This window comes from Herpailurus yagouaroundi, unplaced genomic scaffold, assembly GCF_014898765.1.
Source record: "Herpailurus yagouaroundi ecotype Mexico unplaced genomic scaffold, PumYag 210, whole genome shotgun sequence".
NCBI classification, from domain to species: Eukaryota; Metazoa; Chordata; class Mammalia; order Carnivora; family Felidae; genus Herpailurus; species Herpailurus yagouaroundi.
Genome location: NW_024412441.1, coordinates 21691523 through 21709899, shown reverse-complemented (window position 1 = coordinate 21709899; position 18377 = coordinate 21691523). Strand labels below are relative to the sequence as shown.

Genomic DNA, 18377 nt, shown 5'->3' with positions numbered 1-18377 from the left:
CATAGGAGAGGCTACAAAGCCAACTTGGATTGACCAAGCCATCTAGTTCTTTCTCCTCTTGGCATGCACACGTGTTCACTGTGGCACGTTTTATCTTACCCAAAAAAAACTAAAACATGTAGGAAATCACCAGCGGTAATTTGATTTTGATTGAAATTCTGTGGTGATGGCATCTGGCCCATCTCAAAAGTCCCTTCCAAAAGTGGGATTAACTTTTCAATCTTCTCTGTGTTAACTATGAATCCGTAGAAAAGAACTAGTCCTTTCTGCTTTGGACATCAGCATCATTCCAAAGTCACACAGATGGAAAAGCCATTTCTAATGCCTTGTCCTTTTCAAAAGAGACTAAGGCTCGCTTACTTATCTGTCATTGTGGCTATGTACAACCAGCTGCTGTTTCTGCATCTGTGAGTATACAGATTGTTCACTAGGTTTTTATGATTCATAGGAGATCCTTCGGCAGAGATGCTGACCGGGAGGAACAGAATAACAGGGGTCAAACTGGATGCCAAATAGGATGAGAATGCTGGGCAAAGCCTTAACAAATAGGTGCAAATGATTGTTATATTTTTGGGAGGAAAATCTTCCTTTTTCATGTTATAAAAGAAACTTAATCACAAAGGAGTATTAAACCTGTGAAATGCCAAGTTCTGTTTGGTAAACAAAGTTTAAAGTAGCCATCACACAATATTCCCACTCGAAACTCAACAAGAGGAAAGTAAGATGGCACAGCCATGACACTGAGCATTGCTCCTTTACCAAGAGATTAATAGTCTCAGAGGAATTGAGTGACCATGAAGCCATGAAACAAATTATTACCCAAGACATTTATTACAAATGTCATGAACATATTCATAAAGTAAAATTGGTTTAAAAAACAGAGAGAGAACAAGAGAGCAAGTGAGAGGAGGAGAAAAGCCAGGGCTTGGATATTACACCTAAAACACAGGAAGATGCCATCTTATGAATAAGCAGTATTAACTACATTCTTAAAATAGTTTTAGTGCATTGCATTTTTAGAAAAGGGAAACTCCACCCCCCCACCCCCTGCCAAGAAAAGGTTCCTGCAACACTGAACAGTTTGTGTGACTATTCTAACATGACCGCTTGTCTGCCACCAAACCCCAAACTGAGAACAGTGAGGCCCCTTGTGTTAGAGGCCATAGTTGCCCATCAACCACTAATGGTGCATCTGGTGAAAACGAAGCATTCTGCTCTCTGAACTCAGAAAAACAGACTGCATCCATCAGCATGATGAAACCATGTGGCTATTTCCCATCTTCAGGGACAATTTCTCTTGTGCCTACTGAGACCTGTGACAAAATAACAGTCAAACTTCAATCTGATAGTTTTGGTATTAAGATTAAATTAAACATTAATGTTTTCCTCCAAAAACATATAAACTAAACCACCTCTTAATGCATTACAAACAATGAGGTAGGCAAAAAAATAAACATGTGGCTGAAACAATTTCTTTTCCTCTGCAAGTGCAGACTGTGGTAAAACTTGTCGTGCTTCTAGGTTTAAACAAAAATTAAACCTTTAGGCTGAGGCAGTGCTAATACTGTCACACAACAAAGTTCTGGCCCTTATAAAAATGCACACATTTTTTTTTTTTTTTTTTTTTTTTTTTCTTTTTTTTTTTTTAAGAACCATCTGCACATGATTTAGGCAAAACCTGGTACACAGAAAAATGACGGAGTTTTTGGCCAAGCCAAAAAAAAAAAAAAAAAAAATCCAAATAAAATGGGACCCCCTTAACCCACCCCACCCTGCCTCCCAAGCCCCACCCACAAAAAAGTTATCCTAGTAACTGTGTCTTTCACATTTTATAAATATTAACTTCTTAAACCTGCACCTTCTTCTTTGACCACATATTGTCACATTACAAAAAAGAAATGTCAATTAAATACACTGTTAATGTTACTATATTAAATCTGCTCTCTGCTTCAGCAAACCGCTCATGAGACCACCATTTTACACCTCCATGTGCCCACTTCCAAACCAATGGCATGTTCATAGTCTCCACTTTCAGATACCCATAAGACAGAGTCACTCAGAGACAAGGAATTCTGGAGCTGAAGGAAAGGCATTTGCTTTCTGGTCTGATGCTCGATCCCAAACACTTATAGCACCTGATGGTAGAATGTGAACAGCACCAGCTGCATTGCAGCCTTGATTTATTTTTGAGTAGGGGAAAGAAGAGAAGGGGGATAAACTGGTAAGAGGTGCAGAAAGGAAATGAAACGAAACGAAACACCCCACACGTGGTGTCTGCATACACAGCTGTCCTGGACTACACCGGTGCAGCTCTGAGCTCCAGTTGCAAGGAATTCCAAGTTCTCAGGATCTCATTGAAGACTCTGGGGGCCAGCAATCCTCATCACAATGCTTCTACCAGCTCAGAAGGGAAGTCCTGCCTAATGTCATGAAATAAACCTGACTGCTGCCACCAGACCGAACGGAGGCGAAGAAGACCTGCAAAATCAAGAGAAAGAGGGAGGGAGAGATTTACCATGAAAACACAACACAACCCAGTCCTTTGGAGCAATCCTTCCTATGGTTCCCAGGCAGGTGACCTAGTGCCACCAACACCTCAATACCTCAACACCTCCAAATGCAGGCAGCCTAAAAGCCCAAAGGCCTCTTTCAAAAGAAAATCTGAGAGGATATCAGTATTACTTGATCATAAGGAGATCATCTCTGTAGCTAATTTGTATCACAACTAAGAAGGCTATCACTGCCATATTGTGAGAACTGAAAAGGAAAACACTGATATTTCTGAAATTGAGTTATTTCTTTTTATCTCCACTGCTAATATCATCTAAAAGATAAATGTGTCTGGAAAACTCCTTAGCAACCTGATTTTTCTCTTTTAAAAAATTAAGCTAAAATATATGTTATTTCATATTACTCTATAGTCACAATACTATAGTTTACTTTTGGGCCTTTGATTAGTAAACTTCAAAGGATATAACATAATAAATAATAAAAATATTTAAATGCCCAAGTTCAAAGAATATTATAGTTATGGCTACATTAAATATACTCAGGAAAATATAAGCCAAAAAGCTGGCAAAATCCTGGATTGGGTTGGGAAGTTGTATGGATTTCTAAGGTAAATGATTAGAAAACAATGTCAACACCGTTAGTAAACGAGCTACAGGATCACAGGAAAGGGGGCTGGTGGTGGTGCAATGTATTTACTGAGCATGCAGTTAGGCAGAAAGCCCAGCTGTCAAGGAAGAGATCTAGAGCTCTTCTCTGTCAAGGTGAATTTTCAAATTTAATCTGAGAAGTCAATTAGTGGGCCACTGGCTAGGATATTTAATATATTTTAATGTGAGACAAGAGGTGGAAATGTTCTTAAGAGGGAAGTTTCTAAGGTTGCAACAGGCTGCCTCAGGTAGTAAGACATTTTCATCCAAGTGGAGGGAAAAGAGAGAAAGCTGGGCTTGGTAAAGGCCAGGCCCACCTGGGAGGTCCTTCTCAAAGCACGTGGGATGGGTCAACACCCTTGGCCATCCAGCTGCTCCACTCCAAGGCTGGTTTAGGGAGGGGATTCCAGGGAGGTGGTAGGCCTTGAAAGTAACAAGGATGTGGCCAGTTTTGAAAAACAAAGGTTTTTAGGTCTTTTGAAGACTGGGGGGTCTCAGCTGCAGGAGGTGCTCATGCTTCTGCATAAAATGACTTATACTGTTAGGTATTTCTGACATGCAAACTATGAAGTTATTTTACTATTCAGAAGGAGACAAGTAGTATCCTTCTGATGCACATCAGGGTCTCGAGAGGAAACTTTTACCCTACCAAATTTGCAAGGGGCTTTCTTCCAATCACAGAAGAATCCCACTAGATTGGCAGTTTTAACCTTTTCTATCCCTAAACCAAACATAGCTCATACAGGTCACCTACTGGGGTTAAAAACAACCACTACAAACAAAATACGATGATTTTGGCAGAAACAAGTATCTCTTCTCCCTTCATAAGCAAACACAAAATAAAACAGACCCCAACTCCTATATACAGGTCTAAAAAGTCACTACTAAAATGTTGCTTGATGAATTTATTTCAGAATCTATCAAAACCTCAAGAAAAGGCTTCACCAAACCCCATGGAAAGTAAACCATTACCAAAGCTAACAGCAGCTCAAGAGAAGTTGTAAGGAAACCATTACCTTGTCATTGCGTTCACATAAGAATTTTAGTCTTTGAGCCCTTTTGTGCATAAACACACCATCCAAGTGACCAGTTTCCACAGATCGGATCTCTATGGCCTTTTCTCCCCAGCCCATCGTCTGATTCGATCGAATATATGCTTTTTGAGAGGAGAAAACATGAAATTGTTATAGATAAGGAAATAGCTATGAAAAGATGCTGCTCATATAACACACACATTATCTGCATGTCTAGCATATGGAGATTTTTGTTTTTAAGGAACTTTGCTTTTGTTTTGTTTTAAGGAACTTTTGCTTTTAAAGTTTATCCTGAGAAGTGGTAATTTGAATTCTTGAGATGGTTCATGCTTATTTTGAGCAATGACCCACTGGATATAGTTTAGTGCTCCTATTTTTATCAAACCAGTCATAAAGAAGGCAGGAAGAAGAAGTGATGAGAAGAGAAAATGACTAATTGAAACCAGAACAACTTGGGATATAAACTAAGAATTTCAGATTATCGAGTGGCACTGCCACTCGAAAAAATAAATCCCTTACCCTTTTTCTGCCTCATTTCCACAGATTAGTCAACAACCACATCTGTCCTACATCCTGGATGTCTTAAGGATTAAATGAAGGACTGTAAATGACAGAGTTTTAAAGTGTTAAATAACTACTTGGATTTTGTTCTAAAACAGACTATGACCAGTGCCATGGTCTACAATCTCCCTTTTCACCATCAATATTGCCAACCATTCTGGGTTTTTTTTGTTTGTTTTTTGTTTTTCTGCCAACCATTCTGCTAAATGGCCAAAATGTCTGAACAACAGGTAAAACTGATGTGATAACATGCAGTTTTAGAGAAGGCTCCATTTTTACATATGCTATCTTTTCCTCTGAGTGATACCTACCTACAGATGTTGGCATCTCTCCCCACTGCAGAACCACATCCTTGGTGATTCTTCCATAGGTATTCACATAAACCCCTTCATCTTCATAGCACACCAGAAGCTCCATGCCATCTGTGTTGGGGAGGATGATGATTGCATGGGGTTTGATGCTACACTGGATCTAGAGAAGAGGAACAAAGTACAGGGAAGTATGTTTGTGGTTATTTCTATCCTTGAAATAGCGTTCAAAAAGACTGTCTTGGTGAATGCACTGGTTAATATTCCAGGTGAATAAATACAGCAATTGAATAAAATTTTGGAAAACTCATGTGACATATATCTCAAAGAATACCTTTTACAGGTCATGTACTCTACTAGTTCACATTTTCTGAGGCCCCTGGAACATATCTGGATTGTGGATTCTATTAAGAAATTAATTAAAACCACTCCCAACCCAGGGATATTCTGACCTGCCAGCAATTGCCCCAAATACATCCCATGTTAGTCAAAGCCAGGGCTAAGAGGTTTTCAGGAGGGCTTCACAGAGCCAGGAGAATGGATTTCCACTTGTCTCAGAGCATGCAGCTATTGAGAATGGCACATCATTTAAATACTCACCCCCACACCAAGGGGAAGCAAGGAATCCCTGCTTGTGTTAGTTCACTAAGCAGAGTAAAGAAAAAAGTCAAAACAAAATGAAGCCAGTCAACCAACCATAGAGTGTGGGTTCTTTCTTACGTGTGTTGGTAGATAAATGTCATAGACTGATCCTGAATCCACATCAACAGCATGAAATCCAGCACAGGATCCATAGATCACTTTCAACCTCTGGCCTTCCTCAACAGTGAGATCCACCAGTAATGGCTTATGTACCAATTCTCCAAATGACTACAAAGAAGTAACCGAGACAAAAGTAGTAAGACAAAGAAGAACTTATTTCTGATAGATCAAACAGGAGAAGCCAAACCCAAGGTACTCAGTTATTTAATCACTGAGCCATTCTGGCAACAACCATAAGCAAAAATACTCTATGAAATAAGTCTCTAATTTATTATGCTTTTGTCTGCCAATCAGCATCTGGGAGACATTTCTTCCAGAAGACGTGTCGCAAATTCCCCCTACCTGGCCCAAGAATTCCACCTTCTTGTCTTGGTGAGAAAAACATCTAAAGTGAAAGAACCAGGACTTTCTGTAGCACAGTATTCAACTATTCAATGCAGACAATGGAGAAAGAGGTAGAGTTGCAGGAGTCACATACTGAGAATTTTTAGTATGGTCATCATAGTCATCATAGAGACTTCTACTTTAATTTTTTGACTGGAGCAATACAGTGATGAAAATGTAGGGTATTAACCTGGATGACCTGTAATAAACTAGATGACCTCAGTTCTTGATTAATATCAATACCTACAGCTCACAAGACAGACTTAAACAATATACTTATAAAAGCAACTAGGAGAGTACATCTGGCACATAAAGGATATTAAGACCAGATCTCAGAAGATACAACCAATTACTTTTAGTCAGTAACATGTGGATTTATTTCTTAACCAAATATGGTAACCCCATTTATCCTGCGTTATTAGGGAATCAAGCAATAAGCAATCTAAATACGTTAATTTTCCAAATACTTGAAACTTACCCTTAATAAAATGTATCAAGAACAAGAAAAAAAGGTAAGTAAATAGAATCATTTTGGATGAAAAATTCTTAATTTCATGATATGCACTAAAACAGCCCCAGGAGCTATACTCAAAGTTTTGTGCCTAATATAAGAAATGATGTTAAGTTATTTATAATATCTAATGTCAAAGTAATATTTTAATTAAGAATTTCATAAATTTGTATCTAATGCAAACTCTAGAATTATAAAATATATTAAAAATACTCACACAGAAAAATACTAATGTTTTTCTATAGTTTTTCCCTTAAACAGAAACAATGCATTATTCATGCTTTTAACTTTTTCTATTTAACGCATAATACATATTCCTGTGTCATTAAGAATTTCTGTAATTTGTTTTTTAGTTAGTATTCTATTGAAAAGATATACCTCCAAGCTGCCTACTGTTGGATACTATTTATCAAAAACATATCTAAATCTTTATACACATGCATCACTTCAGGCAGATGGTCACGGTCTGCTGTTTTTGTTTTTTTAAATGTTTTTATTTATTTTTGAGAGAGAGAGCACAAGTGGGAGAGGGCAGAGAGTGAAGGAGACACAGAATGTGAAATAGGCTCCAGGCTCTGAGCTGTCAGCACAGAGCCCGATGCAGGGTCTGAACTCATAAGCCGTGAGATCATGACCTGAGCCGAAGTCGGACGCTTAACCGACTTAGCCACCCAGGCACCCCAAGATCTGCTTTTTAATTAGAGGTGGCATTACTTTGTCCTTTCTTCTGTTACCATATTGACATATCAATCAATGTCTACCAAACATTTAGCTCTTTCCTCATACTCTGAGGGCTTGGAAAGCAGACAATGAGGCCTATTACATTAGAAATGGCCTCTCTTATGACAAAGTTATACTCTATATTAGTACATAGCTTTTAAATGATCAGTTTTAACTATTTAGGGTTTTTAAACTGTCCTCTGGCTCTTTCTTGGTCATGCATGCATGGCTGATGCTACTTGTAAGTACACTTGATGCTGTTACCTTAAAGGCCATAAATTTGTGATATGGCTTGGGTGCCCACGCATAGACCTCCACAGAACTCTTCAAAGCAATTACCAGAAATTTGATTCTTTCATATTTTACTGAAAACAACAACATAAACAAGAGAAGCACAGGTCAGAATCAACATGGAACTCTAAATTCTGTTAGTTGTCTTTTGCAAACTTTATAAATAATGCCTTCTATTGAGTCATCTAGATCAACAGGAAAAAAATGCTGAGTGATCAAACCTCAGAGTTTCCTTTTCCAATACTTTTTCAGCCTATTCCCATATTTCTTGACTGATGTTTGGGACTCAATTCCAATACTCTGGTTACTATTAAGGAATACTTTCACTAATGTTCCTAATCTTCTTAGACTGCAAGTATTTACTAATCAAAGACAACTGTGCCAGGCCTACCACCCTAAAGTCTTAAGGGCTCAGTATTGCTTCAAAAGGATAATGAAGTGGTTAATCAGCTAAGTATCACTTCAAACTGCTTCCTGATCTATACAAGCAGTGACTGCCTGAATTCTACCCAAAGTTCCATACAAAAAGAACAGTAGTAAAGGAAATCTCTATTCAGCTATATATATTTTTTCAGTTGAAAATGCCTTCTTTACATAGCTATTCCGGTTCTCTTGCAGCCAAGCAACTCTGCTTAAAAACAGATGCTCTGAGGGGCTGTGCCCTCACGTGACTTAGTGGTCTGGCACAGTTCTACCAGTTTCTTTATAAACTATCTAATGTCACAATACTACTTTATTCTTCCTTTGCACATGAGAGATGGCTTGTTAACTTGATAATTCTCCTTGTTAATTTCCAATATAGTATCACTATTCGAATAAATCACTGACATTAATATTAAGACACAAAGGATTATCAAAGGTTGTCCAAACCAGTGCTGTTTAACAGAATTTTTTTGTAATGATGAAAAGATTTTAGATCTGTACTGTTAATATGATAGCCACAAGTTATATGTGGCTATTGGGCACTTGGAATGTACTAGTGCCACTGAAGAACCACATTTTATAGTTTATTTCATGTTAATTAATTTAAATATAAATTTAAGTAGCCCCTATTCTTGATGGAAATCATACTGTACAGCACAGGTCTTGATAAACTGAATATAATTTCCTAAAAGTATAATGAATGAATGGTACCACACACTCTTACCGCAGAAAATGCTTGTGATTCATTCTGTAAGAATGACAGACCTGAGGATAACTGTTTTATTCCAATGAAAAGCCCAACACAGTGTAACACATCTGCCTCTAGTTCCCCCTGTAGGATAATCTATTCATGCACATTTCACCCATTCTGAATGATTTCATTAAATTTAACCTTAGATGATTTTAGTTACCCTGCAAAAATTATTTCACATAAACACAGCACAGAAAATCCCAATCCCAAAATTTCATCAAGTATATAGTACTACTTTTCAGCAACACTCAGAATCATGCCAAACTGGGGTGGCTTCTGCAATCATTATTAATCAGTGAGCTGAGAGTTGTGGACAGATTATATAAATAATAAGAGAATGTCAAGGACTATAATATCCCTAGAAGCAAAGAAAATGACTATAGCATATACTTTCATAAACAGAAAAAAACAAAACATAGTAGCAGAAATCAATATTCAATAGGATGCTTACATTAATCAGTCTTAGGTATAATAGAGACTATTTGCTGATCTTCTCAAATTCCCATTTCAAATTCTATTAGAATATATTATCTCTCCAATAAAGTTTAATTTGGCTAAGCGTCATTATTTCCCCTTTACTTCCAACATTAGTACCAGTATTTTAATTTTTTTTCATACATAAAAAAAAAATTGTTTTGGTTTTGTTCTTGCAAGCTCTTACTTCATAAGAACCAAAGCATGCGTGCCAGCAAAAGAAAAAACAAGACAGTTGCTATGAAACATTGGCTGGCCGGCTAGATTCGTTTAGTAGTTAAGAGCACAGCAGCTTTGCACAGTGCTCTTCATTCAAAACGACAAGCCATATAGCTCTTTGGTCAAACTCTCAAACATTCTGTCAATGACTGCCAAGGACCCAAAGTCCTCTCAACGCAGATGAGGCTTGGAGCACAAAGCAAGAATCCAAATTGGCTGGCTTTCCTTTGGCAAGGTTTCCTTAGAGAGGTTATTGTGACCATATCTTACAGAGAAGAATCTGGACTGTCAAAGAGGAAGGGTAAAAGGCCTCGCTCGCAAGATGAATGTGAGCATGAGATGGATGGAGGACAGAATGAATGGCAGGAATGAATGGTGTTATGTTAAAAGGTACATTGTGAGCCAAGATGACACTTCGGGATTAGAAGATGCCTTAGAAACATAATTGCAGAAAACATCTAGGTGTATCAGAAACAACCCTGTGGAACAAAACCCTGCAGAATAAAACCCTCATGACCCTCCTGGAACTTACCAACTTTATAGTGTACACATCCTTCCAAATCCCCCACGGTTGTCCATCCCTGCTTCTTCTCAACTTCTGGATCATTGTGAAGTATTTTATTTCGTAACCAAGACAAATAGTAGACACGTAACTTATCTTTTTTGCCTAGCAAAACAAATATAAATATTTTATATACGTATTCAAAGTAGGTGCCATCTATCAATAACAACAGTAACCAAATGAGCAATAAATATTATCCTCCTAAGGGAACCATTCTGTATGAGTTTTACTAGAACCTCAATTTAAGCTATTCAGAAGGATTTTGAAACTCCTATAGAATTATCATCAGGTATAGGCCTGATTAGAAGGGAAGGTTTTAAAAGAAAAAAGAACTCACACTTATGTAGATAGCCAGTATCCATAAACCACAAAGTAATGCAAACACCTGCACAGCAATGCAACCAACAGACCTTATAAGATGCTTTCACATGTATTATGTGATCTGATTCTCAAAACTCTCTGGAGTAGCTATTAGTTCTCATTAGACAGCATAGAAAGATTAAACAGATCAACCAAGGCAGGGAATCAAATCCAGCAAAAAGCCATAAATTGAAGATGTGTGCAACTTAAAGGGCCGACAGAGGACTCACTACCTATAAATCACTTAGAAGAGAGATAACCCAATTGAAAAAGTGGGCAGTCGACTATAACAGTCAAAAGAAGTTAACTCACAGATACATAAAAAAGTACTTGCTCTCAATAGTCAATTAGTGAATGCATATTAAAACCATAATGAGATACAATTTTATGCATCTATCAGAGTGTCTAGAATTAAAAAGAACAATAGTACTCAAAGTAGGGAAGATGAGGAGTAACTAGAAACTCAGAAACCAGTGCTATAAATTGTTAGAACCATTTTAAAAAGCTTGGCATTATCTATTAAAGTAGGATGCATGTATATGTTACTTATGATCCAGTAACTTCTCTCTTCATATTAATTTGTGTGTATGAGCTCCCAAAAACATGAACAAGAATGTTCACAGCAGCATTGTTCCTAAGAACTGAAAACAGCAAACACAAATGTTTATCAACAACAGAACAAATAAATGAATTGTGGTATAGTCATACACAGAAATGAAGTGGAATACACCTCTATGAGCAACAACAACAAAACGGGTGTTGAACAAAAGAAACTAGACACATTGACAAGCTCAAGAAGAAAAATCATATGATCTTATCAACAGATTCAGAAAAAACATCTGACAAAACCCAACATTCATTTCATGATCAAAAATTCACAGCAAATAGGAATAGAGGGAAATTGCCTCAATTTGACAAATAACATTTACAAAAAACTTACAGCTAATACCATACTTAATGGTGAGAAACTAGATACTTTCCTCTTCAGATCAGGAACAAGGGAAGGGTGTCCCCACTTACCACTCCTATTGAACATCATACTACATGTCCTAGCTAATGCAGTAAGACAAAGGAAATAAAAGGTATGCAAACTGGGAAGGAAGAAATACAGGACTGTTCACATAGAAAATGACAAAGAACTGGTAAAAAAAAAAAAATTCCTGCAATTAATAAATAATTATATAAGGTTGCAAGCTACAAGGTTCATATATAAAAGTCAACTGTTTTCCTATATACTTGCAACAAGCAATTGGAAATTTGAAATTAAAATACAGCATCTGCAGAAGTACTAAAAACCAAAAAAAGATATATTTAGTTATAAATGTGACAAAATAGGCCTACACAACATCTGTATGAGGAAAACTACAAAACTCTGAAGAAAGAAATTAAAGGAGATCGAAACAGATGGAGATATATTCAATGGTCATGGGTAAAACTCAATATTGCTAAGATGTAAGTTCTACTGAACTTGATCTATGTACAATCAATGTAATCCCAATCAAAATCCTATCAAGTAATTTGTACATGTTAATAAACTGACTCTAAACTTTATACGGAAAGGCAAAAGAGCCAAAACAGCCAACACGGTATTGAGCAAGAACAAGTTTGGAGGGCTGACACTACCTGACTTCAAGAGTTACTTCAAAGCTACAGTAATCAAGACAATGTGGTATTAGCAAAAGGAAAGACAGATCAATGGAACAAAACAGAGATCTAGACCCACACAAATATAATGAACTATGGGGATGTCTGGGTGGCTCAGTCAGTTGAGTGTCCAACTCTTGATTTCAGCTCAGGTTATGATCCCAGGGTTGTGGGACAGAGCCCCGCATTGGGGTCCACACTGAGCATGGAGCCTGCTTGAGATTCATTCCCTCTCTCTCTCTCTCTCTCTCTCTCTCTCTCTCTCCTTTTGCTCCTCTTCCCCACTGGTTCTCTCTCCCAAAAATAAAAAACAAACAAAAAAATACAATGAACTAATCTTTGACAAAGGATCAAAGGCCATTCAACAGAAAAAGGATGGTCTTTTCGACAATCACTGCTAGAAGGACTGGACATTCATATACAAAAAATAATGAATTTATAGACTTTGAACCTTTCACAAAGATCAAATGGATCACAGACCTAAACATGAAATGCAAAGCTATAAAGCTTCTAGAAGATAACATAGGAGAAAACCTAGGTACAACCTCCTTGGATTTGGCAATGCCTTTTCAGATATAACACCAAAAGGATAATCCATGAAAGAAAAAAAAAAAGGTAAGTTAGACATTATTAAAATTAAAAACTTTTGTGGAAGACACAGTTAAAAAAATGGACAAAAAAACCACAAAAATCCAAAAAAAAAAAAAAAAAAAATTGCAAAAACCTATTTGATAAAGGACTTGTATCCAAAACGTACAAAGAACTCTTAAAACTCAAGAGAAGAAAACAAACAACCCGATTATAAAATAGACAAAAGACCTTAACAGATACCTCACTAAAGATGACATACATAGATGGCAAATAACCATGTGAAAAGATATTCAACATCATTTCATCAGGAATTAAAAATTAAAACAATAATCAGACACTATACTATACTAATCCAAAATACATCACCAAATGCTGATGAGGCCATGGAGCAACATCTTCATTCATGCCTTGTAGGAACATATGATAGAATCACTTTAGAAGACAGCCTAGCTATTTCTTACAAAGCTGAATGTAGTCTTTTTTTTTTTTAATAATGTTTTCAAATTTATTTGAGAGAGACAGCAAAAGTGGGGGAGGGGCAGAGAGAGAGAGAGAAAGAGAGAGGGAGGGGAGGGAGGGAGGGAGGGAGGGAGGGAGGGAGAACCCCAAGCAAGCTCTGTGCTGTGGGCACAGAGCCTGACGCAGGGCTTGAACTCATGAAAGTGCGAGATCATGATCTGAGTGGAAACCAAGTGTCAGGCACTTAACCAACTGAGCCACCCAGGTGCCCAGTTGAATGTAGTCTTACCTTATGTTCAGCAATCACACTGCTAGGTATTTAACCAAGCACATAAGTTGAAAACATGTCTACACAAAAAACTGTCCACAAATATTTGTAGCAGTTTCATTCATAATTGCTGCAAATTGGAAGCAACCAAGAGGTCTTTCAATAAGTGAATGGATACACAAAGTGGCACACCCACACAAAAGATTATTCAACAATAAAAAGAAATGCACTATCAAGTCATGAAAAGACATGGAGGAACCTTAAATGCATATTGCTAGAGAAAAGATGCCAGTCTGAAAAGGCTACATACTACACATGATTTCAACTATGATGTTCTGGAAAAGGTCACATAGAAAATTAAAAAAAAAAAAAAAATCAGTTGTTGCCAGGGACTTTTGGAGAGAGATGAATAGGTGGAGCACAGGGGATTTTCAGGGCAGTGAAATTAGTCTATAATTGTGGATAATTATGTGTTTGTCAGAACCCAAAGAACTGTACAACACAAAGGGTGAACCCTAATGTAAACTACAGACTTTAGTTAATAAAAATAATGTATGAATACGGGATCATCAATTACAACAAAAGTACTACACTAATGAGGCTAATTGGGAAAAATGGAGGTGGGGGGTAATACAGGAATTGTCTATATTTTCTTTCCAACTTTTCTGTAAACCTAAAGTGCTCTTTAAGAAAAACAAAACAAAAACAAAAAAACCCCAGCCAGACACAAAAGAATACCTACCATTTTACCATTTCTGCAGCTTTAGTTCAATGAAGGTAAAACCAATCTTAGGTATTTAAAGGACAGTGCTTCCCTCTGGGAACATGGGGGGCAGTGACTGGGAGGCAGCAAAGTGGGGACTGCAGGGAAGCTTCTGGACTGCTGGGATTGTTCCATTTCTTCACCAGGGTATAGGTGCTACATGGATGGATTCTAACTGTGACAATTCACTGGGCTGTATACTTACAATCTGTGCACTTTTTGTATTACGTCTTATACTTCAACACAATCTTTTTAAGTTTTGAAGACTTTTTTTTTTAAATAAAAAAAATTTTTTTAATGTTTATTTATTTTTGAGAGAGAGAGTGCGAGCAGGAGAGGGGAAGAGAGAGAGGGAGACACAGAATCCCAAGCAGGCTCCAGGCTCTGAGCTGTTAGCACAGAGCCCCACGTGAGGTTCAAACTCATGGACTGCAAGATCATACCTGAGCTGAAGTTGGATGCTTAACCGACTGAGCCACCCAGGCGCCCGTTTTGAAGACTTTTTGAATGTGGGGAAATACTCAATAAAATATGTTAAATGAAACAAAAACTATGTACTTTTATGTATATAGTGTTCCATTTCCATACTGTAATACATACTTACAGATATGAGGAGAAGGAAATATAAAAAAGTGTCAACAAGAGTGGTCTCTGAGATAGGGTAACATTTTGTTTTATTCTTCCTAAGGTTTTCTCATTTTTTTAAGCTTCCTACAATTAATATGTATTACTTTCATGATTGTAAAAAAAAATCATTAAAAGCTACAAAAGAGGAATAGAGAAAAGTAGTCCCCAAAAATTACTGGTGTCAGCTGTTTAGTGATTCCCATAAATCTTCTTGTTCAGTGAATCACAAAATGAAGCCCAAGCCATTTTTAGTGGCAGATTCATTTCTCCTCCAATTTTAAAACCTACTCCACATTAACACTCAAGTTGTAAATGGTTGTTTTCTCATTTAAGTATGAGATGGATGGCGAAATTTTTGCACTTCAACAAACATCTTTTACTTACAACCAAAAGCGTATTTCAAAACTAAAATAACTGCAAGAGATGTTACATATAAACAAATATAATAAGCTGGAGCCAGCAGATGACTAAATCAAAACTGCTGTGGGTTATTAGAAGACCTAAAGTATTCCAATTTTGCATACTCTTGACTCTAGCAATCATACAAATTATTAGGAAACCAGTACCCACGCATCACGGGCATGTGTGCGCAATGGTTAAGTCAACTACAAGATATGTGATATATGCCAAAAATATCTACGTGAGGGGAAAAAAGGGATAAACTAAAAGATTTACAACAGAAGTAAATACATTTTAGAATATCTATACAAAAAAACACTCTATAGCCATATAAAATACAACTGTTTATAAAGAAATGTTTAATGACACAGAGAGAGCAAGTACCTGATTTGGTCAAACCAGAATGAACACTGTATAACTTCAGGACAGTGGTTACAGGGGCAGCTGAAAGGGGAAGGGAGGCTAACTGCAGGTACAAAAGTGTATCTAACACCTGTTAAAACTAATCAGTACATGGGTGTCATTATTCTGTAATCATTCTCTCATTATTGTCTGTATGTTTGAAATGTTGTATAACCATTTAAATGCAGATTTTCCCCCCTTTATGAGTGTATTTTAAGTGTGTGTATGCTTAAAAGATTAGAAGTTAAAAATTGAAGTCAATAGTATCTCTGGATGATTTTACATTTTATTTCTCCTACTTGCTTTTCTACAGTAGTGTTTTTCCACAATGCACATATATTACATAATTTATACTAAAAAAAACCTCTTTCTAAAAAGAAGCTTATAGTAAGTGTTAACGGATGTAAAGAAAAACCATAATATGGTACTTGTGCCATCATGGCAGAGCACAGTCCCTTCTGCATGCAAGAGTCCCATGGGTGGAAGCAGACACAAACCTCCAAGCCAGGGAAGCCACATTAAACCCAACGAGCAACGGGGCAGAGAGGGTGGTTGTGTGGGAGAGGTCAACTAGAGAGCGCATGCCCCTGTGCTTTTCAAGACTGCTCTTTAGAGGAGCCCTACAGGTTCAGTGTGTACATGTGGGTCACATCTTTCTATTACTTTACTATGAGACCATGCTATGATTGTACCTCGTTCAGCCATTACTTCAAAAAAGGAGCTAACAGAAGTTTCGTGCTGGGAAATAATCCTGCTTTATTAAATGAACACTTACCAGATATTGTCACCAAGACATTCAAGCCTTCAAGGACATCCATTTGCTGAAATCGTCTTCTGTTGATCAGAGGATATACCTTCCCTTGGCCACTTCTGTCCAGCAGCATCAGGCCACTCTCTGTACCCACTAACAAATTCACTCCTGTTTTAAGAACACAGAAAGACCTGAATTTTATGCCGTGCTTGGCAAACAGTCTGGTTGTACAGAAAGGATAACACCAGCTATCTGGAAAAGAGTGGTTTTTAAACTCACCCACAAAAAGAAATGCTTGGAATAGCCAGAGGTATTTGTAACCAAATGGCAACAAATCACAGAGGAGTGAGGGTGAAATACTTACTTAAATCAAAAAAAAGATATGAGAGAGATGTCTGTTTTCATGATCCCTTCATACTTCCTTTATTGTCTTTATTTTGATTGCCAAGCTTCTGGCATGAGATATAGCTACCTCAAATCCTTACCAATTTATGACTCACCGTGCCATTTTCTTAAAGACCATTCTCCATCATCATCAAGAAAGCAACAATATTTCTTAGGAATATTAAAATACTGTGACCTCCCCATGGGACCAATCCTGGCTTCTCTATTTGCTACCATGGTCTTCCCCTGCTCCAGCTCCATTCAGCTCCAGCTCTTGGTTTTCTCTGCGCCCCCCACCCCTTTTTTAAACCTTCTCTGCTTCTTAAAACACAAAAGACATCTCTCCTTTGCTTTCTGAAGGAGCACGTCAGAACCACCAACTCCTAATTTCATACTCTACCTGCTTTTCCACACCTGCTGTAAATTTCTACTGAAACCAACTTCTCAACTTTTGCCATTTCTGTAACAGCACCACCACCTGTTCCACACATCTAGCTAAACTGACCACCAGAACCAGAGAAAACCTTCCTTTCCCTTTCCTCTGCTCTCACCTTACATCAGGCTTTGGCCTCCTTGTAAATGATGGATAGTGACTTTAACTCAGGTTGTTACAACATCCTCCCTCTATTTGTTCATGGCAGCAGCCCAAACAATCCTCATCTTCCGACAATACTTATTAGGTCCTACTACATCTTCAAAACTACACACCCTATAGGGCAGGGTACAAAAGCCTCAACTTGGCATTCAAAACTCTCTGTACCTTGAGTCAACTTACTTCTCCCTATCACTCACTTATTTCCTTAAATGCCTTCTTTCCTTGGTCTATAACCTTCCTTGTCTAAACCAATTTTGTAACATGTAGCACAGATCACCTTATATTCCTAAGCAGTTAGGCACATACATGTTTGCACTGATTCCCTCAACTGCGTAATAAACTCACTGAGACAAGGAATAAAGTATTTGTGCTTTTAAAAAATTGCCCAATCAATATTTACTGGTAGATGGAATGATAGGGAAGAATACCATGTATTTTCCTGAACCACACAATTCACGTTTTATTACACAGGAAGACACACACAGACATACACACATACCCTATTTCCAGAAAACTTCAAGTGAACAACTGTGAAGGCAACAAGTAAACACGCTCCCAACCCTCTCTCAGCTCTGTCCCTGTTCCATTGAGCAAGTAAAACCCAAGACTTGGAGGGACAGTATCTATATCCAAGCAATCCTTGTGAGGAAACTGGACACACTTTTTGGGGTCTAGGGGGAAGCTGGGAACCTGGAATTTACATATGTAGTAACTATCACTGCCATTCAAATACAAAAAACTTCAACTAACAGAGTGCAAGGCTCACAAGGACAACAGTTACAAATGTGCTGAAACACTGTAGGCTCTAAACTAATATAACACTATCCCTGGAGTCCTCAAAAAATGTAAAATGTGTAAAAAGGTCCTTATGAATTCTAGACATCTACAGTTTCTGATAATAGCGTGACCTGAGGAAAGCCCCCCATTAAAAACCTATTAGGCATATGATGCAGGTTTCCATTTTGCCCTTACAGAA

At 37.6% G+C, this 18377-nt stretch overlaps 1 protein-coding gene across 12 annotated transcripts in view; it reads right to left on the bottom strand.

Annotated features, from left to right (window-relative positions):
* Positions 1–2142: 2142 nt before the first annotated feature.
* MAP4K4 (mitogen-activated protein kinase kinase kinase kinase 4) overlaps positions 2143–18377 on the bottom strand; it is a 190346-nt gene continuing 174111 nt past the window's right edge. For 11 of the 12 annotated variants that reach the window (XM_040454078.1, XM_040454072.1, XM_040454069.1 and 8 more), the window contains 7 exons: positions 16447–16590; positions 10129–10263; positions 7703–7803; positions 5758–5931; positions 5065–5224; positions 4175–4314; positions 2143–2478 (listed from right to left, as the gene is read on the bottom strand). In XM_040454078.1, coding sequence (XP_040310012.1) covers positions 2395–2478; positions 4175–4314; positions 5065–5224; positions 5758–5931; positions 7703–7803; positions 10129–10263; positions 16447–16590 — 938 coding nt within the window. In that variant the 3' untranslated portion in view covers positions 2143–2394. The remainder of the gene's footprint in view (positions 2479–4174; positions 4315–5064; positions 5225–5757; positions 5932–7702; positions 7804–10128; positions 10264–16446; positions 16591–18377) is intronic. The other variant, XM_040454073.1, reaches the window with a different exon arrangement.